The sequence below is a fragment of the Vipera berus genome (genome assembly GCF_964194415.1).
Source record: "Vipera berus genome assembly, chromosome: W".
NCBI lineage: Eukaryota > Metazoa > Chordata > Lepidosauria > Squamata > Viperidae > Vipera > Vipera berus.
In genome coordinates, this window is record NC_138210.1 from 22,618,713 (window position 1) to 22,646,459 (window position 27,747).

The 27,747-nt window shown below is 41.6% G+C and overlaps 1 protein-coding gene across 4 annotated transcripts in view; it reads right to left on the reverse strand.

Moving 5' to 3' along the window:
- Positions 1 to 2,255: 2,255 nt before the first annotated feature.
- LOC308676208 (RNA-binding protein 33-like) overlaps positions 2,256 to 27,747 on the reverse strand; it is a 293,110-nt gene continuing 267,618 nt past the window's right edge. For 2 of the 4 annotated variants that reach the window (XM_081341982.1, XM_081341985.1), the window contains 2 exons: positions 6,375 to 6,463; positions 2,256 to 5,115 (listed from right to left, as the gene is read on the reverse strand). In XM_081341982.1, coding sequence (XP_081198108.1) covers positions 5,067 to 5,115; positions 6,375 to 6,463 — 138 coding nt within the window. In that variant the 3' untranslated portion in view covers positions 2,256 to 5,066. Of the gene's footprint in view, positions 5,116 to 6,374; positions 6,464 to 13,782; positions 14,259 to 27,747 lie in introns of those variants that run through there. The other 2 variants (XM_081341984.1, XM_081341983.1) reach the window with 2 other exon arrangements.

The window sequence follows — 27,747 nt, forward strand, 5'->3', positions numbered from 1 at the left end:
CCCATTCCTTTGTGCTTCTTCAAAAGAGCTTGAACAACATATCTTGACAACCCAGTCTGCTTTGAAATCTTTGCCTGGGAGAGACCTTGCTGATGCAGTGTAACTACCTTTTGTCTTATTCCTGTGCTCAGTTTTGCCATGGTGTATGACCTGTGACATGAAACTGTCTTCTACAACCTCTCCTTAGTAGCAGTTTGGCTGTTCCTCACCCAGTTATAAGCCTCCTACAGAGTTTCTTGTGTTTCAGTTAATGACAGTATTTCAACTTATATATGAAATTGATGATCATTAGCACCTGCTTGGTATAATTGGTTCATCATACACCTGACCCTAATCCTACAAAATCCCTGACTTTGTGCAACTGTAAGAATTGATACTGTTTTGAAGGCAAATGGTGGTCACACCAGATATTGATTTGATTTGGATTTCTCTTCTGTTCATTTACTTTCCATTTTGTTAATTGATAAAAATAAACTATCAACAGCTCTATTTCTGAAAGCATTCTTAATTTACAGCATTTTGCACAACTGCCTAACACTTTTGCAGTGCTATATATAATAAAAATGGGTTACAAATAACCTTACACAAAATCCTTAGGATTTAAAATAGTTTTGTAATACTTTGCAAATGCAATACTCTGATAAATAGTATGGATCTTTGCTATTTTGTGGTGACCTTAATGCAGGTACACCTCAGCCACGCTACTCAGAGGTATGTTACGGCTTTAAAAGCCAACTGCACTATCTTGGATGCATTAAAAGAATTCTCCAACCCTTTGTTTTGTCCAAAATGGCAGCTGCAAAATAAAGCTTAGAAGACAGTGAGAAAGTTTATAAGCAGGCAATAAAAGAAAACAAAAAACAAAAAAAACAAGAACCATTCCCCATCCATATGTATGTTAGACTGACATCCTAGTTAATGAAAAGATAATGCCTGTGATACTAAGAGTCTACTCTGAAAAGATATGAATAACACATCTTATTAAAGTTTTCCTAATACTAGGGAATGTCCATAAAAGTACCACCAAATAAAGCTATACAATTCATGAATACAATCATGAAAACTGAAATAGGAGTTTATCCTACCCAAATAAATATGCTATCCAAATAAATACTTAGAATAAGTGAACTAACATCTAAGATAAATCCCATAGATGTAGTTAATTTGACTTCCTGATGTCAGCTAAAAGTTTCTGCAAGATTAATATCAAGATCCATTAAGTTGTCAAAACTCATTTGAATGAACTATGAAATTTCTAGTATCACTTCTTTCTTTGAAAAGTGTCACCACAAGGTAACATTGCTTCTTCATTTCTTCTGTGTTCAGTGTGAGCCCTCTTGGTAATGAAATATTGACTGTACCATTTAAAATCAGTTGCTGAAAAGGAATACACCAATCCCTTAGTTTCATCATTTGGGCCACATCTGGAAAAAACAAGAAACCAGGGAAGAATGAAGGAGAAATGTCATCTTATGTTAGCATTTTCCCATAAAGCTGATCAACTCACTCTAATTTAATATATGTAAGCCTTCAATGATATACTGTATAACTCACACTAGGTCTCTTCAATAGTGGCTTATATTCTTGCCACATAATTCATACTAGAGGCTATCTAAAGGCCAACACCTGATCAATAGTGGTTCAGTCAGTCTAGTTTGATAAAAACTACAAATAGTTGGTATATCCATCTCTATACACTCTAGCTATTTTTGTAGGTTTTTAGGTCCTAGCAATATCTAATAATTATACATTTGACTTCTGCTGAATGTCTCTCCTTTATGACCAATATTTGAGAACAACTTTTGAAAATTTGAAGAAGTGTAAAACACAATAATTATATAGGGAAGATTTTCTGTAATCTTCTCATGATAGGTGAGCCAAGAGTAAATCACCCTCATTTTACCCTGGACAAAAACACCATTATGCAGATTATATTTAATTTCTTATGAAATTAAAATTATCCAACCTTGTCCAAAATGAATGTGAAAAATACATGAATTAATAAATACTATAGTGGCCATTTAACTTTGAACTATATAGTCAATACTTCAGCATCTACACATAACTTGACTACACTTTTTCATTGGTATGGGTATAAAAACTAAAGTGACCTAGAAAATGTTGCCAAATTAAATGAAAGTTATCTCTATATGAGAAAAAAGTTTCCACATACAGTGGTCACTGGCTAAACATCTATGCCAAATGTATGCTTTTGAAGTTCCAGAACAAATAATACACAGGTCAAGAGACATGTATTGACTTACTGGCATCTTTATAAAAAAACAGAAGAGTTACACCAAACATAACAACAACAACATCATTTATGGAACCATTTCCATTCAACTCTGATAAGACAATACAACTGCCTTCCTCCCCACCCCACCAAATAAGCTTTCATGTGAACAGCTTCATTTAAATTTTGTTAAAAAGTCTCATATTTACACAATACATTAAATGCAATCCCTGCATTTTGCATCTTTAAAAGAACACATGATAAAGAAAGAACAAGATAATGGTTGCAACAGATCTTCTACAAAAGATGTGGAGATAGGGTCAGGAAGCATTATGCAAAGAACAGGGTCTCCTATTTTTACTGTGATTTGCTTTTGTGGAAGGCACCTCAAAATTAGGAACCAACATTACTATGATCATGCCAAACTCAATTTAATTTGGCATTAATCAGTCAAGGTATTGTAATATTGAAAGACAATTCAAGCAAGAGATTTGGTGCCTATCACCCCATACTACAGGTTTCCTTCTGCTCACTACGAGACACAGAGAAAAAAATCACAAGCTGTCTTCTTCTTTCTCTTTCCCATATCTGAGAATCCCCTCTACCAAAATGGTGAGCATATTATACACCTACTAGGCATTTGCCATCATGTATAAGAAATTGGCCTCAGACAAATCATACAAAAGTCAACACCATTATTTTAAATGCCACACCATAGATTTTCCATATACAGAAGTTATAAACCTTAAAGCATTAATTAATGTTCCCAGTCTTCACAATGCCCTAAGCTGTTTGAAGGTTATCCAGCCTAATCAAAGATCTACTGATACAATAAATAAAAGTTTCCTCTGACCTCAAATGTCATGTAGAGGTGGGACATTATAAAATCCCCTCTTCTGGCAGGCATTGTTGCATTTAATCCTGCCAAAGTGATGCAGCCTTGCCAATGACTGAGCCCAGCTCTTTACTGCGTAGTGAATTCAGTTTCAACCTACTCTGTTTTCAGAACTATCTGAGTATTGTGCTTGTTTGTTATGGAGAAACTGTACCTGAGCTGTGCAGTGAAGACATATTTTTAAAGAATATTACTTTACATGTTAAGTCCTAAACTGCAATCTTAGTTTTGTGGGAAGACTGTAACATGTCCTGAGATGGGCAAAGGTATGATAGTCTCACTCTTTTGACCCTGAGGGACTGTTAGTTTTTAACACAATTCTAAGCAGAGAAAAGCTAGCCTAAATTGCACCATAAACTAAAATCCCAGTTTTCTTAACAAACACAAATTAAGAGATGTAAATAATAAAAGACAGCAAAACTCACCTCTATGGTATGGTCAAATTCAAGGTAGGATACTCCGCAAGATGAAGACTTTTTTTTCTAGCTAGTTGATAAAACATCTTTAACATATCTTCATACCCTACATTATACCAAAGATGCTATAGCTGTGGTACCACCAGTGGAGGAAAAAACCCAGCTTTGCCTTTAGAAGACATGATGTATTTTTATACTTTGATTGCTTATAGCCAATTCCCACATCTTCTCTTTAACTGGGAACAGTTTTAAAAGCCTTCATCTGTTCAGAATATTTTGAATAATTAGAAAAGAAACATCACTACTTCTCAATGTCATATAACTTGCAGTCCTGAGAGAACATTATTTGACTATATTTTTCTATATGCTCAAACTCACTGTCTAAGTTATAATCCTTATCAGCTCTGACTATGTTTAATGGCCTCAAATACATAACCATTGAATAGATTTCTAAGAGTAGTAAACTCTCACTAACTAAAGGGAGCAGGGAACATTGTCACAAGCACCTTTCTTTGGAGGAAAGAGTTTATTTAGTATAAAAACAACTTCCATAAAGTCTGCACTTATTTTCAGAACAGCCCACATCTCACACAGGAAATGTTCTCATAATTCACCAGGTGACGTGGGAACAGTGCTAGAGTACAATTTGGCAGACTCTACCATTATCAAACATTACTGCCAATTATTACACAAAAAATAAATTAAAATATGAAGCTCAACACCAGTGACTCACTTCCCAACAAGCCTAACCCAAATGGATTTCCTGGACTTGAATATGTAAACATTCTCACCACCAGCAGCTTTCAGTTAGTTCCTACCCATTCAAGCACTCTAAGCACAAGAGAAGGCTAAAAAATGTGTCGATCCAAGATTCTGGAGTCTGAATACAAGCATCCTTCATACATAAGGACATCAAATTGGTGAGACTATTTGTCCAAAATAGGGTTGGTAAGAAATAATGCTAGGAACACTGAGAGGGACTTTTATGCACAACAAACTATATTCACCTTACTAGAAATAAGAGCTTTCAAGAATGAGCTTCAGAGCCTCTTGGGAAAAAAAATCCACAAATTACATAGACCAACTTTTATTCTATATTATAGGTATCTATATGCTTAGCTACAAACACTAGATAATGGGTGTATTCTGATTTCAACACCTCACACTGAAGATAAGGGCAACCATTATCAAATATTCTTTTCTAAGAAAAAACATAAAAAACTTTTCAAGAGTCAATGTTCTTTTGTTCCAAGTCATTGTGATCACATAGTAATTGCCTGAAAACATCCATGTACACTATTCATACATGAGATCTGTAATTATGTATGTTCAATACAGATCTTTTTCAATCTTGAAATCAAACTTCATTTGTAGCAAGGCGGTTGCTGTCAGCAGCTGTCGCAAAATAATTTGAAGTTTCAGAAGGAGTCTGTAAAGCTGGCACCAGAAATTACAGGAAGATTCTACCCTTCTGACTTCCTCCATAACTTGCTTTATTTTAAGCCAACTTATGCTCAGTGGGTCACTCCACTATCAGTGCCACATTGATATGGGAGAGATCTATCATGTGCCTGGAAAAAAAGATGAACGCACAATGATTTAAGGCAGCTGTATTTTTTTAATGCATTAAGGAACTTGTTTAGTTACACGCTCTCATGCAATTTTAGGCTTGGTTCAGATGCAGCCATGTTTCATAAGCAAGTGCTTCAAACTATGAAAAGTCTAGGTTGTTTCATTGACAGATTTATTTATTCATTCATTTATTAAATTTATGTGCCACCCATCACACTATCCAAAGTGACTCTGGGTGGCTTACAATGCAATAAAATAGATCTATAAATCAATTATAAATATAGACAGGGCTTTTTTTCTCATAGAACGCTCAGAACGGAGTTCCGGCACCTTTTTTGGATGGAACCTTGTAGGGTAGGCAAGGCGGATTGTATGACATGTGTGAGTTCCGGCACCTTTTTCTTTTACAAAAAAAGCACTGAATATAGGAACAGTTAAAATTACAAGAATAGACTAAAAACCCCAAGGGCTCATGCAGAGCAGGGGTGGTGCCCTCTTATGTCACTGCACCAGCCATGTCCAGCCTAAAGTGTCTCCAACAGGGCCCCACACCAACTAGCAGAGCCAGGTCTTAAGGCCCAGACCTCACCTCCAGCAGCAGGATGTTCCAAAGGGTGGGGGCCACGACATAAAAGGCTCTTCTCCTAGACCCCACCAGCTAAAATTCCTTGGCTGATGAGGTCCACAGTAGGCCTCTTCTGCCGGAATGTGTGGGGCAGGCCAGTCCCACTAGGGAAAGACAGTTCTTCAAATATCCTGGACCCAGTTTAGTCAAGCACCCAACTTTTTCACTGAGGCATTGGCTTGTTAAACTATAACATCCAGAATTTGAATCAACTTTACATTCTGCTTACAAATCATGATACAAAACAATTTGATATCCTGATTTATACACTGCACATAAAATGACATTTGTTCCTGATGTCATGGAAAACTGTTGAAAAAAAGTATATTAAGACAGAGAAACAAAAATTGAACACAGATACAAAGCTTGCTTTCAGCCTGATCAACTATCATTGCTACAGTTGAATCAGCTCTAATCAGTTCTCCAATCTCAAGAAGATAAAAGGTCTTTGTAAAGTGAATTGGCTGTAAAGAATTTATAGTTTTCCCAATTGCTGTAGTGAGCTATAACTTTTGTCTTTTTCACCAGATTGGTTAGGGACAATGGGATTGTAATAAAAGACATCTAACATTGAAAAATGTTGAGGAAGAGTAAAATAGTTCATATATGAGAAAACCTATGCGTAATACTTACCTGTGAAACTTCTGTTGAAATTTTAAAGCATCAGCAGGCTCTTTAAATTTTGCAATGGCCTTTCGTTGTTGAGGCAACATCTGTAAACTCTATAGAAGACAAAAAAGGAAAAGAAATATGCTCTTTAAAGAACATCAGTGTTTGGAATAACTCACCAACTGTTGTAAAAAGTTGAGTTAAAGTACGTAGAAGCCACAAGGCTAGTAGTTAATTTGCAAATCAATCCATCTGAATGCAGAATCTGATGTCCATGTGCTCACTTAGGTACTATGAGAAAAACTACCACATTCTCTCAACCTAAAAGATCACTACAATTCCATATTTAAAACTAATGAAAGGATTTTATTATGTTTAAGGTTGATGTTAGTAATATTGATATTAGTAGTGATACTTTGTAATCATACATATATGTTTGTTTATGTGCAAGCAGTTTTGTAGGTGCTTTATATTGGGAAATTAGTTATATAAAAGCAAATGTTTCATGCTTTAGGTACAGGCTATTGCTTACATGAAAAGAGCATGGTAAGGGGAGGGGGAAAAGGAGTTATGCTGGAGCTGTGTATGAATCATCATCTTGGAATTATTTTTCTGTACCTTTTGTTTCCTAGTACCAAGACCATATCTCTTTGTTCTGGAAAGGTATAAAAGGTGGAATACATCTTTCCTGGTTGTTGCCTTCATCTCTCTACCAGCCACGAAGAGAGATGTGGCCACCCAACTCTATTTTGATCAAAATAAAAGTTGTTTGCTTGCTGAAACCTCGGCTCAGGAGTTTCTTTTGGCTGTTTTAAATTCCTGAGTAATGCTGGGGCAATTGTGAGGCTAAGTGTAAAACCTTACACTAAGATGGTCTAAAAAATATCAAAATCCATTCTGAGGCTATATTTTTATTAGAGAACTGGGGGGTGGGTGGGAGAGCTATGGAGGTGTTGGAGAGAGGTTTGAAAATGCTGCTGCAAACATCACCTTAATTTTTGACCGTTCCCCTTGGATGCTGCTGATTCAAACATTTCAGTTTTCCATATATCCATTAACTTGCTTATATACAGGCGAAACTCGAAAAATTATAATATTGTGCAAAGGTTCATTTATTTCAGTAATGCAACTTAAAAGGGGAAACTAATATATGAGATAGACTCATTACATGCAAAGCAAGATAGTTCAAGCCGTGTTTTGTCATAATTGTGATGATTATGGTGTACAGGTCATGAAAACCCCAAATCCACAATCTCAAAAAATTAGAATATTACATGCAATCAATAAAACAAGGAGTGTACATAGAACAATATCGGACCTCTGAAAAGTATAAGCATGCATATGTACTCAGTACTTGGTTTGGGCCCCTTTTGCAGCAATTACTGCCTCAATGAGCATGGCATGGAAGCTATCAGCCTGTGGCACTGCTGAGGTGTTATGGAAGACCAGGATGCTTCAATAGCGGCCTTCAGCTGTTCTGCATTGTTCGGTCTCATGTCTCTCATCTTTCTCTTGGCAATGCCCCATAGATTCTCTATGGGGTTCAGGTCAGGCGAGTTTGCTGGCCAATCAAGCACAGTAATCCCACGGTCATTGAACCAGGTTTTGGTGCATTTGGCAGTGTGGGCAGGTGCCAAGTCCTGCTGGAAAATGAAGTCAGCATCCCCATAAAGCTCGTCTGCGGAAGGAAGCATGAAGTGCTCCAAAATCTCCTGGTAGATGGCTGCGTTGACCCTGGACTTAATGAAGCACAGTGGACCAACACCAGCAGATGACATGGCTCCCCAAATCAACACAGACTGTGGAAACTTCACACTGGACTTCAAGCATCTTGCAGTGTGTGCATCTCCATTCTTCCTCCAGACTCTGGGTCCTTGGTTTCCAAATGAGATGCAAAAGTTGGACTTTGGACCACTGAGCAACAGACCAGGTCTGTTTTTCTTTAGCCCAGGTAAGACGCTTCTGACGTTGTTTGTTGTTCAGGAGCGGCTTGACAAGAGGAATACGACATTTGAAGCCCATGTCCAGGATCCGTCTGTGTGTGGTGGCATGTAATGAGTCTATCTCATATATTAGTTTCCCTTTTTAAGTTGCATTACTGAAATAAATGAACTTTTGCACGATATTCTAATTTTTCGAGTTTCACCTGTAAGTTAAAATGGAAACAAAGAAAGTGGGGGGAAAGACAAAGTTTTAAAGGAACATGTGAGAAAATGCTGAAAACATTCAAAGTAGGCCTAACAGAACCAAGTTGAAATACCTGCAGATCATTCTCAAGTTCTTTCAAGATGACAACTGAAAGTTGAATTCATGATTTGAACAACAGCTGCTCCTCTTCTGTGTGTTTTTGATGCAGGAAATGTCTAAAAATCTTCTAGATGAGTACACAAAAATGTGCATATAGAACTGGGTTTCTTGCATTCACAGAGCATATGGTTTCCCTTAGCATGCTAGAGATTACTGCTGATGTCCCAACATTTCAGAGTCAAGGTAACTTGGAAGCAATGCTCTTTTGGATTTAATTCTAAGGATTTATACATTTTATGATACATGGATGCAAGAATTAGGATACTTTTACAGTCCTCCAAATGGACTGTTTTCTTCACAGATGCAAAGAAAATGGTAGTACAGTACCTCAAATTCTGTGGTACAAAGCCTTTAGCTTCACTTATATTTAACTTAAATATTTCAGTCAAATTGTTTTAGTGAAAAAATAATCCAGGTGTAAGACAATCTGTGAATGGCTAATTTAAATAAATTATAAAGTACAGCAGAAAAAGGAAATGGAGCATCTATGCAACACATTCCAACAAAATGGATACCTACGCAACTTAATAAAAAAGTCCCTGACCAGTTAACCCAATACAGCATAACCAACACAAATCCTAAAAAGTATTACACTGTACAACATCATCTACAACATACAATGTAAGAACTGCAACAACCACTATGTAGGACAATCAGGCAGAAGACTGGCAGAACGCATCCATGAACACCAACTGGCAGTCAGAAGGCATGATGAAAATTCTTTAATTTCACAACATATAGACAGATTTAACCATAATTTCAATTGGGAAAATGTGACAATCCTAGACCAGGCCAAATCTGAAAATGCCAGGGAATTCCTAGAAGCCTGGCACTCTGACAAATCAGCCATCAATATACAAATAGACATTAACAACTTCTATAGACTATGCAAAAGAGACAATCAACTAGCCCCAAAGAAAGAGACTCCAGCACCTTTCCACCAGTAATCAGCACTCAGATCAGCATAGATTAACTCCAAGGTCAACTTCAGACCAACAATCAAGTAAGCAATACCCCAATCAAGAAACTGCCAAAGAGCCATTAGTAAACACCCCAACCAAAGAATCCCTAAGACCATCCCCACCCACACAGACAGGCAAGACACCAGAATATAAACTGACAGCAAACAGCACTCCTTACTAGGATGTTACCTAGTTAGGGTAATGAAATGTCTGCAAGAAAACAAGAAAGCTCAGAGAGCACCAAGGACCCCTCAATATAACTATTCATCTCCTTCAGATAAATAATGTGTGGGGAGGAAAAAGGAACCTTTTATTCTCCAAAATGAGTCAGAGAAATAGAGGACTGATTTTGGTTTGCACCCTATGACACAACATAATTAACTTGACTATTAATTCTCTATGTCAGTCATTTTCTCACCCATCCTTTTGTTCAATAAAGAATTAAAATACAATTCCCTAAATTCTGCTAGCATGCACTGTGAAGTGTACCTTTGTTTTCATCTGATTACTTTCTGGTTCATATACAGTCATGGCCGAAATTGTTGGCACCCCATAAATTTTTCCAGGGTCTCTGACAGAAGGAGGGTCTCTGGGCAAGGGCCAAGGCAGTGGGAGCCGTTCCCTCACTGTTTCCCGGATGGTGTCGCGGGCCACATGAAACCACTTCGCAGGCCGGATCCGGCCCCCGGGCCTTGTGTTTGACATGTCTGCTCTATGGGGTTCAGGTCAGGCGAGTTTGCTGGCCAATCAAGCACAGTAATCCCACGGTCATTGAACCAGGTTTTGGTGCTTTTGGCAATGTGGGCAGGTGCCAAGTCCTGCTGGAAAATGAAGTCAGCATCCCCATAAAGCTCGTCTGTGGAAGGAAGCATGAAGTGCTCCAAAATCTCCTGGTAGACGGCTGCGTTGATCCTGGACTTAATGAAGCACAGTGGACCAACACCAGCAGATGACATGGCTCCCCAAATCAACAGACTGTGGAAACTTCACACTGGACTTCAAGCATCTTGCAGTGTGTGCCTCTCCATTCTTCCTCCAGACTCTGGGTCCTTGGTTTCCAAATGAGATGCAAAAGTTGCTCTCATCAGAAAAGAGGACTTTGGGCCACTGAGCAACAGCCCAGGTCTGTTTTTCTTTAGCCCAGGTAAGACACTTCTGATGTTGTTTGTTGTTCAGGAGCGGCTTAACAAGAGGAATACGACATTTGAAGCCCATGTCCAGGATCCGTCTGTGTGTGGTGGCTCTTGATGCACTGACTCCAGCCTCAGTCCACTCCTTGTGAAAGTCCCCAACACTTTTGAATGGCCTTTTCCTGACAATCCTCTCCAGGCTGCGGTCATCCCTGCTGCTTGTGCACCTTTTTCTTCCACACTTTTCCCTTCCACATAACTTTCTATTAATGTGCTTTGATACAGCACTTGGGGAACATCCAGCTTCTTTTGCACAGGTTCGCCTGGTGCGCCAGTTGCGTCCCTACCTGGACCGAGACGCCCTATGCACAGTTACTCATGCGCTCGTGACCTCCCGTTTGGACTACTGTAACGCTCTCTACATGGGGCTGCCCTTGAAGACCACTCGGAGGCTTCAACTGGTGCAGAATGCGGCCGCGCGAGTTGTAATGGGGGTCTCCCGATACTCCCATGTAACACCTCTACTCCGCGAGCTGCATTGGCTTCCGGTTGCCCTCCGGGTGAAATTCAAGGTGCTGGTTATCACCTATAAAGCCCTACATGGCCTGGGTCCGGGGTATTTGAGGGAACACCTGCTGCCGGCATCAAATGCCCTTCGCCCAGTGCGCTCCCACAGGGAGGGTCTGCTCAGGGTCCCACCGGTAAGAGATTGCCGGCGGGTGACACCCAGGGATAGGGCCTTCTCAGTGGGGGCGCCTGCCCTCTGGAACCAGCTGCCAGTGGAGCTGAGGACTGCCCCCGACCTCCGGTCATTCCGCCGGGGCCTGAAGACCTGGCTCTTTGAGCTCTCGGGCCCAGGCTGAGGAGTAATTTATTTTAATCGGGGTTTTAAATGCACAGGGTTAATTTAATCTTTTTTAAATGGGTTTTAACTTTTGTATTGCTGGTTTTTTAACTCCCTGTAAACCGCCCTGAGTCCTCAGGGAAAGGGCGGTATATAAATGTAATAAAATAAATAAATAAATAAATAAATTTTGCAATTACCTTTTGAGGCTTTCCCTCCTTATGGAGGGTGTCAATGATGGTTTTCTGCACAACTGTCAGGTCAGCAGTCTTCCCCATGATTGTGATTCCTACTGAACCAGACTGAGAGACCATTTAAAGGCTCAAGAAGCTTTTGCAGGTGTTATGGCTTAATTAGCTGATTAGAGTGGGACACTTTGAGCCTAGAATATTGCACCTTTTCACAATATTCTAATTTTCTGAGATTGTGGATTTGGTGTTTTCATGAGCTGTAAGCCATAATTATCACAATTATGACAAATCACGGCTTGAACTATCTTGCTTTGCATGTAATGAGTCTATCTCATATATTACTTTCCCCTTTTAAGTTGCATTACTGAAATAAATGAACTTTTGCACGATATTCTAATTTTTTGAGTTTCACCTGTATATACACTGACGGAAAAATTATTTGATCCCCTGCTGATCTTGTACATTTGCCTACTAACAAAGAAATGATCAGTCTATAATTTTACTGGTAGGTTTATTTTAGCAATGAGAGACATAATAACAACAAAAAAATCCAAAAAAATGTATTTCAAAAAAGTTACAAATTGATTTGCATTTTAATGAGTGAAATAAGTATTTGACCCCTTCGCAAAACACGACTTAGTACTTGGTGACAAAACCTTTGCTGGCAATCACAGAGGTCAGATGTTTCTTGTAGTTGGCCACCAGGTTTGCACACTTCTCAGGAGGGATTTTGTCCCACTCCTCTTTGCAGATCCTCTCCAAGTCATTAAGGTTTCAAAGCTGACCTTTGGCAGCTCAAACCTTCAGCTCCCTCCACAGACTTTCTATGGGATTAAGGTCTGGAGACTGGCTAGGCCACTCCAGGACCTTAATGTGCTTCTTCTTGAGCCACTCCTTTGTTGCCTTGGCCGTGTGTTTTGGGTCATTGCCATGCTGGAATACCCATCCACGACCCATTTTCAATGCCCTGGCAGAGGGAAGGAGGTTCTCATCCAAGATTTGACGGTACATAGCCCCGTCCATCGTCCCTTTGATGTGAAGTTGTCCTGTCCCCTTAGCAGAAAAATGCCCCCAAAGCATAATGTTTCCACCTCCATGTTTGACGGTGTGGATGGTGTTCTTGGGGTCACAGGCAGCATTCCTCCTCCTCCAAACACGGCAAGTTGAGTTGATGCAAAGAGCTCGATTTTGGTCTCATCTTACCACAAGACTTTCAACCAGTTCTCCTCTGAATCATTCAGATGTTCATTGGCAAACTTCAGACGGGCCTGTACATGTGCTTTCTTGAGCAGGGGGACCTTGCGGGCGCTGCAGGATTTCAATGCTTCACAGTGTAGTGTGTTACCAATTGTTTTCTTGGCGACTATGGTCCCAGCTACCTTGAGATCATTGATAAGATCCTCCCATGTAGTTTTGGGCTGATTCCTCACCATTTTCATGATCATTGAAACTCCACGAGGTGAGATCTTGCATGGAGCCCCAGACCAAGGGAGATTGACAGTTATGCTGTGTTTCTTCCATTTGCAAATAATCGCACCAACTGTTGTCACCTTCTCACCAAGCTGCTTGGCGATAGTCTTGTAGCCCATTCCAGCCTTGTGTAGGTCTACAATATTGTCCCTGAAATCCTTGGACAGCTCTTTGGTCTTGGCCAGGGTGGAGACTTTGGAATCTGATTGATTGACTGATTTATTCTGTGGACAGGTCTTTTATACAGGTAACAAGCTGAGATTAGGGCAGGGCTTTTCAACCAGTGGTACAGTTACCACCTGTGGTACATTGGCACCTGGCAGGTGGTACGCAACCATCCTAGAAAACTGGTAGCGGGGGAGGGGAATGAGCTGAACCGGTGGCAGCACCGCACAAGCCTGAGTGAGAGATGGCTGGAGCTGCAGGGCTGTCAGGGCTCAGCGAAAGCACCAGGATCAGCACTTCTTCGAGGCTGTCAGGGCTCAGTGGAAGCGCCAGGATCAGCACCAGGCTCCAGGTGGAGCTAAGCGCTGATCCTGATGCTTCTGAGCCCAGAAGAAGCGCCAATCAGCTGGAATGTTGCAGCATCTCCAGGGTCTTTTGATTTACATTCAGATGCTTGGCAACTGATTCATATTTATGACGGCCACACTGTCCCAGGGTCATGTGAAGTGACCAAAACCTGCTGCAACCACCCAGCAGATGGGGGGAATAAAAACCAACCCCCCACCCCACCCCCACTGCCAATCCTCAACAGAAATGCTCACAACAATGAAAACCTCAGACAGGAGGAAGAGCGCCACCGGGCAGGCAGGCAGTTGTCTTGCTCGGCTGTGGCTTGGGGGGCACTTTTTTCAGTGCCATTGTAACTTCAAACAGTCACTAAGCGAACTGTTGTAAGTCAAGGACTACCTGTACTTCATTTTTTCCTTTTTTTTCTCTTTTGGTCATCAAGTTTTTGACACCTTGCTAGGCGACTGGTGGTACTCGGATGTTGCCATATCCTAAAAGTGGTACAATGGGTGAAAAGCCCTGGATTAGGGGATCAAATATTTATTTCACTCATTAAAATGCAAATCAATTTGAAACTTTTTTGAAATTCGTTTTTCTGGATTTTTTTGTTGTTATTCTGTCTCTCACTGTTATAATAAACCTACCATTAAAATTATAGAATGATCATTTCTTTGTCAGTGGGCAAATGTACAAAATCAGCAGGGGATCAAATAATTTTTTCCCTCACTGTAGGTTACCATCCTAATACTAGTTGCAAACATTTACTCATCCAGGTAACTGCAGATTTTTATCATTAAGGCACAAGATGGTATGCAACACCTTTGTGGATTAATGATCCATTGGAAGATTTGTGAACTATCACTGCAGTTTTGTTATCATGGGAATGTAATGGAATCATATTTGTAGGTCATACCCCTCTAGGTACAATAGTCTTTTATCTCTAAGTATTATCCATTTTTTAAGCCATGTTAGAATAGTTGCTTGGTAGTATAACCTCCAGTCCGGGAGTCCAAATCCTCCACTGTTTTTTGCTTCTTGTAGTATTTTCACTTTAATTCTAGCTTTTTTTCCATGCCAGATGAATTTCAATATTATTGTATTCAGTTCATCAAAGAAGGCATTTCCCAGCCTTACAGGAATCGTTTGAAATAAAAAGAGCATTTTGGGTAAGATATTCATTTTCACTGTTGCTATTCTCCCCAACATTGAAAGTTGGAAGTTTTTCCACTTTTCCAAATCCAATTTTATTTGTTTTAGCAGTCTTACGTAGTTATCTTCTTTTACTGTTACGCATCTTGATCTTAGATAAATTCCCAAGTACTTAACTTTTTTTAACTATTTGAAGATTTGTATTTATTGTTAGTAGATTTTTTTGTTTGTGTTAAATTCTTTATTAGCACTTTAGTCTTTCCTCTGTTCTCAACCCTGCCACTTCTCCAAATTTTTCTATTTTCTCCAGACGTTTAGTGCTTGTTTCCAGTAGATCTTCCAGTATAAAGACCAAGTCATCTGCAAATGCTTGTAATTTATATTTTTCATCTTTTATCTCCAGTCCTTTAATTTCTGTATCTTGTCTAATGTTTGTGTTCAGTACTTCCAATGTTAGTATAAATAGTAATGGAGATAGTAGGCATCCCTGTCTTGTGCCCTTTTTAATATTGATGTTTTCTTTAAGATCTCCATTTACAATTATTTTGGCTGTCTGTTTACAATAAATTGTTTTGATTACATTTATAAAGTTTTTTGCAAAGTCCATTTCTGCAAATTGCTGAAACATAAATTGTTAGTTTACATTGTCAAACGCTTTCTGTGCATCAAGCAATATTAAAGCCATCTGTTTCCCTGAATGAATTTCATAATACTCTAACACATCAAGAATCATTCTTAGATTATTTTTTATCTGTCTTTTAGGTAAGAAACCATTTTGATCTGTATGTACACATTTGATCAAAAATTTCTTTATTCTTTCTGCCATTACTGAAGCAAAGATTTTGTAATCTACATTTAATAATGATATTGGTCTATAATTTTTTATTTGTGTTAAATCAGAGTCTTCTTTAGGTATTAAAGTAATATTAGCTTCAATCCATGTATTTGGTATTTTAGCCTCCAGGAGAATTTCATTAGACAGTTCCGTCAAAATCGGACTTAATACTTCTTGTAGTGATTTATAAAACTCTGCAGGTAATCCATCTGGGCCAGGAGTCTTATCCTTTTTTTGCCTTTTTATAGCCTCTACAGGTAAAACTCGAAAAATTAGAATATCGTGCAAAAGTTCATTTATTTCAGTAGTGCAATTTAAAAGGGGAAACTAATGTATGAGATAGACTGTGATGATTATGGCGTACATAATGCAAGATGTATGTGAAAGAGGTGGTCTTAAAATGCCCAATTTTAAATTATAGTATGAGGCGGCGGCACTATCATCAATTAATTGGTTTAATTTAACACAAGGGAGATTACTGAATATTGAAGCATATGATTTGTTATATGGTTGGCATGCTTATTTATTGTATGACAAAAAAGTGGATAATGTTTTTAAGACACATATATTAAGATATGCCCTGTTGCGAGTTTGGAAAAAATATCGTTATAAGTTGAATTTTAAATTTCCAATTTGGGCAATACCTAAACATGCGATAGAAAATATAAATGTGGGATTTAAGCATGATGTGATTACATATAAAGAAATTCTTAGATTGGAAAGAAATGTATGGCAATTAAAGCCATTTAATATTTTAAAAGAAGGGACTTCCAGTGGCGACGCGACGCTGAAGACAGCCATCTCCGGGCTGTCCGCTCCGCAGCTTTGTTGTTTCATCGAAAACAGTGCCGATCAGCTGTTTAGGTGGATCTGAAGCCCCCTCCTCGGGAGAAGAGGAGGGGGTGAGGCCCCAGGTAGGGGTTGAGCTCTCCGGGGCCGCCTGAGCTTAAAGTTTGGGCGGCTGAAGGATTGAGCCCCCCCGAAGCCTGGGTTAGCTCCGGGCTGCGCAGCGTCTCTGCTCCGTGATTTTTGGAGCAGAGCCAAGCGTTAGCAACCACTCCTGCCAGAAGGAAAGACTCTTGAGTATTAAGGAGCAGGCAGAGCGGTACAGGAGGTCAAGGTGAAGTGGACTTTTATCTTTACTCTCTAGCTCAATGGATTTTATAGCTTTAAAGTGAAAGTGCGCAACAAGTGAAAGTGGGGGAAGATGGCGGCTAAAACCTCCAAAGCACTCCGGAGTACGGGGGCTTCCCCGGTGCAACAGACCTCGTTGCAAGCTTTGCTTCCTCCTGCACCTCCTCCGGCATTGACGCTTAAGGATTTACAAGATGCCTTTGAAAAGCATTCACAATTAAAGTCAGATATGATGGATGAAAAGATGGAAAAGCTGGAGGAGAAATTGGAGGAGAAGATGGAAGAGAAGTTTAGAGCAATGAGGGCAGACATTTTGTCTACAATTGAAAGTGTGGCTGAATGTGTGCAACGTTTGGATGAAAAAGTGGAGGATCTTAGTCAAAAGAACTCTATATTAGAAGTAAAGGTGTTAGAGAATGAAAATATAAGGGACAAAATGGACGGAGAATTGAGCCTTGTCCAGTACCATCAGATGGAGTTTGCTATTAGAATCAGGGGCTTAAAAGAGAATCCTAAAGAAGATTTAAAGCAGTTGGTCTCTGAGGCTTTGGAAGCGGTACTGGGCCAGTCAGCATCTGAAATTGAGGGAAGTATGGATAAAATCTTTCGTGTAAATTCATGGATTGCAAGGCAGAGGAAGTTACCTAGAGATGTGGTGGTCTACTTTACAAAGAGAGCAATTACGGATGAAGTTATTCAAGCTGCTTACGATACTAAGTTTGTGGTTGCTGAGCAAGAAGTCCTGGTTTTAAAAGAGATTCCTCCAAAGATTTTAAGGAGAAGGAAAGATTTTGCATTCCTTGCACAGGAAAAGAAATGTGATATCAAGTTTAGATGGGAGATTCCAGTCGGAATGGTGGTGATGTACGAAGGTAAAAGATATCGTCTGGTTACTGTGACTCAGGCACGTGATTTCTACAGCAATGTGTTAAAAGCAACCCCCCTGCCACTTTTGGAAGCTGTAAAGGGATATGGCGAGGGAAAGCCTCAAGATGCTGAAGGAATACAGACAGAGGAGAATGGTGCTGGAGGGGATCAAATTACAGTTTCATCGGCTGTTGCTGGAGAGCAGAGGATGACGCGTGCCGCCTTAAGACGAGCGAGACAAGAGCAAGAGCAAGACCAGCAGAAAGTTATGGAACCTCCAAAGCGTACTTACAGTGAAGCTGTGGGAGGGGCGCGGCCTAAGGAAGTTACAGGGGTCCTGGCAGACGTGCTCCAGAAGCTTCGGGACGCCAAGAATGGCGACTAAATTTCTAACTTGGAATGTTAATGGATTAAACTCACCACAGAAGAGAAAGAAAGTTTTTCAATATTTAAAACAATTTAAGACTGATGTCATTTGTTTGCAAGAAACGCATATTAGGGTTATGGACCAAAAGTATTTATTGAACTTAAGGCTGGGTACGCAATTTATTGCTTCTGCAATGAATAAGCAAAATGGAGTGGTTGTTTATGTTAAGAATACTCTGACAGCGGAACTAATTGAAGTAGATAAGCAAGGAAGATATGTTATGATAGATTTGCTGCTAGAAGGCAAAAAAACGCTCTTAGTTGGACTGTATGCTCCTAATCAACAACAAGCTGACTTTTTTAACTTACTACATACAAAGGTTACCCAACTGGATTATAAATCTTTTATTTTTATGGGAGATTGGAATGGTGTCCTAGACGTACAGTTGGACAAAGCTGGTTTTTTTAAGCGTGCCCCGAGTCATGCTCGATTGCCTAAATCTTTTTTTGAAATGAAGGATGATCTGGAATTGCGAGACATTTGGCGTGATACACATCTACATGAAAAGGATTATACTTTTTTTTCTGATAGACATCAATCTTTTTCTAGGATTGACTTTATATTACTGACTAATGACTTTTTTTCTAGGATCAAGAAGGTAAAGATCTGTGCAAGAACTATCTCTGACCATAGCCCAGTTTGGTTAGAGATCAACAAGGACAATAGAGATAGGCGCTCCTGGCGCGTAAATGAGAATTTGTTTAGAAACCAGAGAAATGTGGAAGAATGTAAAAAGCAGATGAAGGATTTTTTTGAAATTAATATGAATAAGGATACCTCTATGGATATGGTTTGGGATGCTAGCAAAGCCTATATGAGAGGGGTGTTGATATATATGAACAATAAATATAGACGTAATTTGGAAGCTAGAAGGAAAGAACTGGAGAATGAAATTAGGGAAAAAGAAAAGGCCCTAATTTTGAACCCATTGGATGTGAAGATTAAGGAGGTTATTAACCTGCTAAGAGGACAATTTGATAAGTTGATGGCTGATCAGGTGGCAACTAATTTACGGTTTGCTAGGCATAATACTTTTTGCAATGCCAATAAACCAGGTAGGTGGCTAGCCTACAGGTTAAGGAAAAAGCAAAGGGCTTCTAATATAGATAAAATTGAATATAAAGGAAAGGTTGTGTTTCAACAGGATCTTATCAAGGAAGCCTTTGTGGATTTTTATTCTAAACTATATGCTAAGGAGAAGATTAATGAAACAGATATTGATGTATATTTGAAGAATGCTAGCATCCTGGCTCTTACGCAAGAACAAAAGGAGGAGATCAATCAACTGATAACAGAAGAAGAAATTCTTATAGCAATTAAGGAACTGAAGGTGGATAAAGCGCCAGGCACGGATGGTCTGACTGCGGTCTACTACAAAAATTTACAATTGGAGATGATAAAGCCGTTAAGGGAATTGTTTCAGACAATTCAGAGGGAGGGAAGGGTGCCTCCGTCTTGGAGAACTGCTTTTATTTCTTTGATTCCGAAGGAAGATCAAGATGCTACTCAAGTTAAAAATTACAGACCAATATCGCTCTTAAATACAGACTACAACATATTTGCAAAGGTGCTAGCTAACAGATTGATGAGGGTCTTGCAACAGATGATTCATGGGGATCAAACTGGGTTTATTGGTGGTAGACAAATGAAAAATAATGTGAGGCATATAGTAGATGTGGTGGAGTTCTTGGAAAGGAACAACCAGATCCCTGCAGCGCTAATTTTCTTAGATGCTGAAAAAGCTTTTGATCAACTGAATTGGCAATTTTTGATGAAAGTTTTAGATAAAATGAATTTTGGGGATAAATTTTTACAACCAATTAGGGCATTATATCAAAAACAAACTGCCCGAATAATAGTTAACAATAGTTTGACTGAAGTATGCAATATTGAAAAGGGCACAAGACAAGGGTGTCCGTTATCACCTTTATTATTTGTTTTAACATTGGAGATATTATTGATAAAAATACGGAATTCGGAAAAAATTAAGGGTATTCAAATTAGAGATCAGGATTATAGACTGAGGGCGTTTGCAGACGATCTGGTTGTTCCGGTGACTCAGCCAGAAAACTCTGTTGTGGACCTGATGGAGATAATAATGCAATATGGGAAGGTTTCTGGATTTAAGGTTAATGCACAAAAAACTAAAATTTTGGCCAAAAATATGACAGCACTGCAAAAGGCCCTTTTAGAAGGACTAACTGGATTTGAGATTGTCAAAAGGGTCAAATATTTGGGGGTGTATTTGTCACCCTCTAATGCAAAGTTATATAAAAATAATTATGAAAAGTTATGGGGAAAAATTCAAAAAGAATTGGAGAGTTGGGAAAAACTGCAATTGTCTTTGCTGGGAAGAATTGCAGCAGTGAAAATGAACGTCCTGCCTAAATTTTTATTTTTATTTCAAATGATACCGGTCCTTAAAAAAGATTCTAATTTGGAAGAATGGCAACGGGGTATCAATAAATTTGTGTGGGCAGGGAAAAGGCCACGAGTTAAACTTAAGATTATGCAGGATACTCGTGAAAGAGGTGGTCTTAAAATGCCTAATCTTAAATTATATTATGAAGCTGCTGCGTTATCAGGAATAAGTGATTGGATTAACTTGACACAAGGGAGATTATTAAATCTTGAGGGCCATGACTTGTTATTTGGCTGGCATGCATATTTGTTGTATGATAAGAAGGTAGATAATGTGTTTAAAGTGCATATTTTAAGACAGGCATTGTTGAGAGTATAGACATAAGTTAGACTACAAGATGCCGTTGTGGGCAATCCCAAAACACGCAATAGAAAACATAAATGTTGGCTTCAAACATGATGTGACTACGTATAAGGAGATTTTAAGCTTGGAAAGAAATGTCTGGTGTTTGAAGCCGTACAATCTCTTGCGAGATGAGAAGATCGTTCAAACTTGGTTTCAATATACTCAGTTACGTGCCAGGTGGAAAGAAGACCAGAAAATTGGTTTTTCAATGACTGATGAAAATTTGATAAAGCAAATTAGAAACCAGGGTCCAGCACATATCAAACGGATATATCTTGCATTGATAGAAATTGACTCAGAAACAGAACTTGTTAAAGACTGTATGATAAAATGGGCTCAGAATATTCAAGAAGTTATTACAATGGACACGTGGGAAAAGATCTGGGTGAGAAACGTAAAATTCACGCAAGCCCAAAACCTAAGAGAGAACTTTTATAAAATGTTTTATAGATGGCATCTAGACCCTAAAAAGCTTGCAAGTATGTATCCGAATTATCAGCCTAAATGCTGGAGGTGTGGTGGCGAAGATGCAACGTATTTTCATATATGGTGGACCTGCAAAAAGGTTAAGGCTTTTTGGATAAAAATTTGGTGGAATATGCAGAAGATCTTTAAGCAAAGGATAAAGTTTTGTCCGCAATTGTTTTTGTTGGGCATAACTACAGAAGCTACTGTTGTGGACGTTAAGTTGATGCTGAATTTAATCACAGCAGCAAGACTTTTAATAGGTCAATATTGGAAAAAGGAGGAATTGCCGACTATAGAAGAATGGACTCTAAAAGTTTCTGACCTGGCGGAAATGGCAAAGATTTCGGCTTATCTGAAAGATCATTCGCAAGAACGTTATATTATGGAGTGGAAAAAGTGGATTGATTATATCCAGAACAAATATGGGACTAAGAAATTTCATTTAGCATTTGAGTAAGTTTCCTTTTCTGTTTTCTTTTCTTTTTATATGTAATATTAATATTGCTTGTAATCATTTTATATGAGCTAGAGGGTGATAGAATTAATAGTTTATTGTTGTTAGCATATGGATGCTTATGATTGTTCTTTGTTTTTATACCCTGTATTTAGCTCTGGGAAGTCGGGGGGGAGGGGGGAATGGATGGGAGGGATAGGGAGGGTTAGGTAGGGGTGGGGGGAGGGGGGATTGTTAAAGTTAAAATGTAGTGTAAAACTTTTCAATAAAAAAAAATATTTTAAAAGAAGAAAAGATAGTACAAACTTGGTTTCAGTATGGGCAGTTACAAGCTAGATGGAAACAGGATCAGAAAATTGGTATTTCCATAGTAGATGAAAATTTGGTTAAACAAATTAGAGATCAAAGTCCTGCACATATAAGAAGGATATATAATGCATTGATAGAAATAGATTCAGAAACGGAACTTGTTAAAGATTGTATGATAAAATGGGCCCAGAATATTCAAGAGCCAATAACGATGGATACTTGGGAAACAATCTGGGTCAGAAATGTAAAATTTACACAGGCACAAAATTTAAGAGAGAATTTTTATAAGATGTTTTATAGATGGCATTTAGATCCTAAGAAATTGGCATGTATGTATCCAAATTATCAGCCTAAATGCTGGAGGTGTGGTTGTGATGATGCAATGTATTATCATATATGGTGGACTTGTAAAAAAGTTAAAGCTTTTTGGATTAAAATTTGGTGGAATATGCAGAAGATATTTAAGAAAAAGATAAAAGTTTTCTTCACAATTATTTTTGCTGGGTATTACTATAGACTGTACTGCTATAGAAACTAAATTGATGTATTTAATAATGGCAGCAAGACAATACTGGAAGAAGGAGGATTTGCCTACTATAGAAGAATGGACTTTAAAAGTTTCGAACCTGGCAGAAATGGCAAAAATTTCAGCATATTTGAAAGACCATTCGCAACAAAGTTGCGAACGTTTAATGGGATTCTGTGCATGCCCAAGATGGCGGACGTGCTCGGCTGGGCTCCGTGAGGAGTTCCAGCTATTGTTGCAGCCCTGGGAGCCCTACGGCAGCGTTTTTGCTCTCCATGTTAGGGCTGGGACGGACGGACAGATGGCTCCACGTCGTCGTTTTCTTGCGGCGGCATAGCCCTCCGTATCAGAAAACGGGTCCTGTGTTCCTGCGACCGTCTGAGAGGCCCCGGCTGAGGCCGGAAGAGCCGCAGCTTGCAAGGCTCCGACCAGCTGATTTTCGGAGCCGATAGAGCTGCGGCTTAAAATATGCTTAGCTAAGGATGGTGGAAGAACGGCAGGAACGGCCGGCAGGGAGGTGAGTCGGAGTGCCGTGGCCGTTCCGGCGTGGGGACCTACGGCCTTGAGTTGGATTGTTAACGGTCTGTGTTGCTGGCTTTTGAGCGGCACAGGCCATCTTCGCGTCGCCCTCATTCTGTGAAGCCATCCAGACCAAGTTTGTGGCCTGCGGAAGATTCGTGGGGACTTTGATTTTAATTTCCCCCCCACCTGCCCTAAGGTAACCATGGATGCGTGGTCAGGCGGGCTGAGTGTTGGCCTGTTTAGGCTAACATTAGCCTGCCAATTGCGTTTTGGAGCTATGGTTTTCCATGGCTCCCCTTGGTGTGGCGTGGTGTGTTATGCTGGATTCAGGCCTGTTGTATTCCGTTGGCCGGTGTTGGACCCGCTTGTTGCCTGACCCTTTTCCTGCTACCGAGAAGGACTTTTTGCAGCCGGGACATCTTTTCTATTATGTTATCAGATGGCTTTTATGCCATTGGACAATTGCTGCTTAGTGCTTCTGTCTTCCGCGACCCCAAAGGACTCTGAAGGACCCAGGAGCTGAGTCACTGTGAGAGGGTGGCTCAGATGTACCATCACTACCATCGCTACCCTCCCTGGAGGTGAGAGTTCTATGGGGGGTATGCCTTCCCCTGGACATTTATTCCGTTCCGCTTCCCCGATCAGGCCTGTTACGGTCGTGAGAGGACGGTGGCCGACCTGCTTCGGAGGTTATCCAGCTCGAGTGAGAGTGGAGCTGGTTTGGCGGACTGGATGTCTATCTACCTTCTGATTCTGGACCATCTTTATTGATCATGGGACTGCTTTTGCTGGACTCACATGGACAATTATGGCTCACCCATCTTATTCTAGCACGGATTTATTTGCTCTCAGGGGTGCCCCCCCTTCCTGGGTGCGACCCGCCTTTTTTTCACTTCTCCTCTTGATGACGGGCCCAATTGTTGGGACCCTGAGAGATGGTTGGGCAGGGATAGGAGCCTCCGGTATAAATTTAGGAAGAGGCCCCTGGATTGTTTTTTATCCAGATATTTTAAAGGGTTAGGGAGGGGGGAGAGATCGCGGTCTTGGTTGGAACTTGGGGGGTGTCCACCAACCGTTGTTCAGTCCAGGCTCGGGACAGATCACGGCGGGATGGGGCCTAGGTCGGGTGCCTCCGGAGCTCCGGAGCGGGGTGTGGGATTGCCGATCCCCACGACTTTTGGGAATGGTAGCAGGCGCTTCTACGGAGGGCCGTATCGACATCCGGGAGCACGTCCCTGCTTTCTTCAAGCGGTGATGTGCTCCGACTCTCCAGTTTCGACCCATGGTTCCGGGAGCAAGGGTGAGCAGTCACCTGAGCTTAGGCTTGTGTATTTTAACGCTAGGCCCGTAGTTAATAAGGCTCCTCTCATCCGAGATTTGGTTGAGGAGGAGTGTGTGGACCTGGCTTGCATTACGGAGACCTGGTTGGGCCTAGAGGGCGGTGTCCCTCTGACTGAACTCTGCCCACCAGGTTTCCGGGTGCTCCACTGGCCTCAGGCTCAGGGTAGGGGTGGGGGTGTGGCGGTGATTGTGAGGGAGGCCTTATGTCCACGGGAGGCCACCGTTGTCCAGATACTAAGGTGTGAGTCACTCCTCTTGAGATGTAGCCCTAGGGCTGTTGGGCTTGCTGCTGGTGTACCTTCCGCCTAGTCACGTAGCAGCAGCCCTGCCTGAACTTCTCGACATCCTCTCGGGGTTGGTGATTGAGTTCCCCAAGCTTATGATTTTGGGGGACTTTAATCTGCCATCCCTGGGGGGATCATCAGAGTTGGCTCGAGGGTTCATGGCTTCCATGACGGCCATGGACCTGATGCAAGTTATTCAGGGCCCGACTCATGGGGGGGGGTCACACGCTCGATTTTGTTTTTTTATCTGGATGGTGGTTAGATGATCTGGGTGGGGGATTTCCAACTATTATGCCCCTCTCATGGACCGATCATCTTCTCCTGCGGCTGGCCTTCCGTTTCGGCACCCCCCGTCGTCGGGCCACTGAACCGACCAGATGGTTCCGCCCTAGGTGCCTAATGGACCTAGAGCGGTTTCAGGTGGTGCTTGGGTCCCCGCCTGCCGCCTTCGCTCACAGCCTGGCCGATGCCTTGGTGGAAGCCTGGGAAAGGACAGCCAAAGAGGCACTTGACCACATTGTGCCCATGCGGCCCCTGACCCGGTGCAGATCCCAGTGGGCTCCGTGGTTTTCCGTGGAGCTCTGGGAGATGAAGCGTCGTAGACAGGGCCTAGAGAGCTGTTGGAGATCCAGCCGGTCTGAATCTGACCGATCGCGATTAAGAACCTTCACCAGGTCTTATCTCGCGGCGATGAGGACGGCGAAGTCTAACCACTTCGCTGCCCTCATCGCGTCCGCAGATAATCACCCGGCCGCCCTGTTTAGTGTGACCCGCTCCCTCCTTAATCAGGAGGTGAGGGGGGAGCCCTTGCAGGGTCGTGCTGAGGAGTTTAGCCAACATCTGGCGGACAAAATCGCTCGGATTCGGGCCGGTCTGGACTCCGACTGGGCAGAGTCTGACGGAGGAGACACGAGCGGTCTTGGTGATGTTATCTAGGAAGAGTTTGACCCTGTGACTCCGGAAGATGTGGACAGGATCATGGGGAGGCTGAGCTCCACCACGTGTTTATTGGACCCGTGCCCCTCCTGGCTGGTGTATGCGGCTCGGGAGGGGACACAAGGCTGGCTCCAGGCAGTAATAACTGCTTCTTTGAGGGAGGGTAGCTTTCCTGCCGCCTTGAAGGAGGCAGTGGTGAGGCCCCTCCTCAAGAAGCCTGCCCTGGATCCGGCTATTTTAAACAACTACCGTCCAGTCTCCAACCTTCGCTTTCTTGCGAAGGTTGTTGAGAGTGTGGTGGTGCATCAGCTCCCTCTGTTCCTGGAGGAAGCTGATTACCTGGACCCGTACCAATCGGGCTTTAGGCCCGGACACAGCACAGAGACGGCATTGGTCGCGCTGGTGAATGATCTCTGGCGGGCTCGGGAGAGGGGTTGTTCCTCTGTCCTAGTCCTATTAGATGTCTCAGCGGCTTTCGATACCATCGACCATCTTACTGCGGCGCCTCAGGGGGTTGGGAGTGGGTGGCACTGTCTTGCAGTGTTTCTCCTCCTACCTCCTGGGTCGTTCGCAGTCGGTGTTGGCAGGAGGGCAGAGGTCGGCCCCGAGGCCTCTTGTTTGTGGAGTTCCTCAGGGGTCGGTCCTCTTGCCTCTCCTGTTCAACATCTATATGAAGCCGCTGGGCGACATCATTCGTGGTTTTGGAGTGGGGTATCATCAGTATGCTGATGATACCCAGCTTTTTATCTCTACCCCAAACCACCCCAGTGATGCCCTCGCCGTGATGTCCCGTTGCCTGGAGGCGGTCCGGGTCTGGATGGGGAGGAACAGGCTTCAGCTTAATCCCGACAAGACTGAGTGGTTGTACGTACCGGCATCTCAGGAAATTCAGTTCATTCCATCTTTAACTATGGGGGGTGAGGTGTTACCCCCCGTAGATAGGGCTCGCAACTTGGGTGTCCTCCTTGACTCACAGCTCAGTTTGGAAGACCATGTAGGAGCTGTGGCCAGGGGGGCTTTTGCCCAGGTTCGCCTGGTGCGCCAGTTGCGGCCCTATCTGGACCGGGATGCCCTGAGTACAGTCACTCATGCGCTCGTGACCTCTCGGATAGACTACTGCAATGCTCTCTACATGGGGCTGCCCTTGAGGACCACTCGGAGGCTTCAACTGGTGCAGAATGCGGCCATGCGAGTTGTGATGGGGGTTTCCCGATACTCCCATGTAACACCTCTCCTCCGCAAGCTGCATTGGCTTCCAGTTGCCCTCCGGGTGAGATTCAAGATGCTGGTGATGACCTATAAAGCCCTAAATGGCATGGGTCCGGACTACCTACGGGAGCACCTGCTGCCGGTGTCAACTTCCCTTCGTCCTGTATGCTCCCACAGAGAGGGCCTCCTCAGGGTGCCGTCGGTCAGGGATTGCCGGCTGGCGGCCCCCAGGGGGAGAGCATTCTCTGTGGCCGCGCCAGCCCTTTAGAATCAACTGCCTGTTGAGCTCCGGACGGCTCCCGACCTTTGCTCTTTCCACCGTGATCTGAAGACTTGGTTGTTTGAACAGGCCAGCCTGGACTAAGGTTTTGAGTTTATTTTAACTATTTATTGTTAGGGCCAATTAATTTAATTTTCTTTTTAACTTTTGTATGTTGCATTTTATTGCCCTGTACACCGCCCTGAGTCCTTTGGGAGAAGGGCGGTATAGAAATTTCATAAAATAAATAAAATAAAATAAATAAACAAAGATATATCTTGGAATGGAGAAGATGGATTGATTATATTCAGAATAAATATGGGACCAAAAAGTTTCATTTAGCATTTGAATAAGTATTAGATTTATAAGATTTATTATTATTTAGTTACTTTTAAGGAGAGTTAAAGTTCGATAGGATTTATAGTGTTATTATAGTTAGTTAGCATATTATAGTTAAAGATTGTTAGGGTTAATACCCTGTATTACGCTCTGG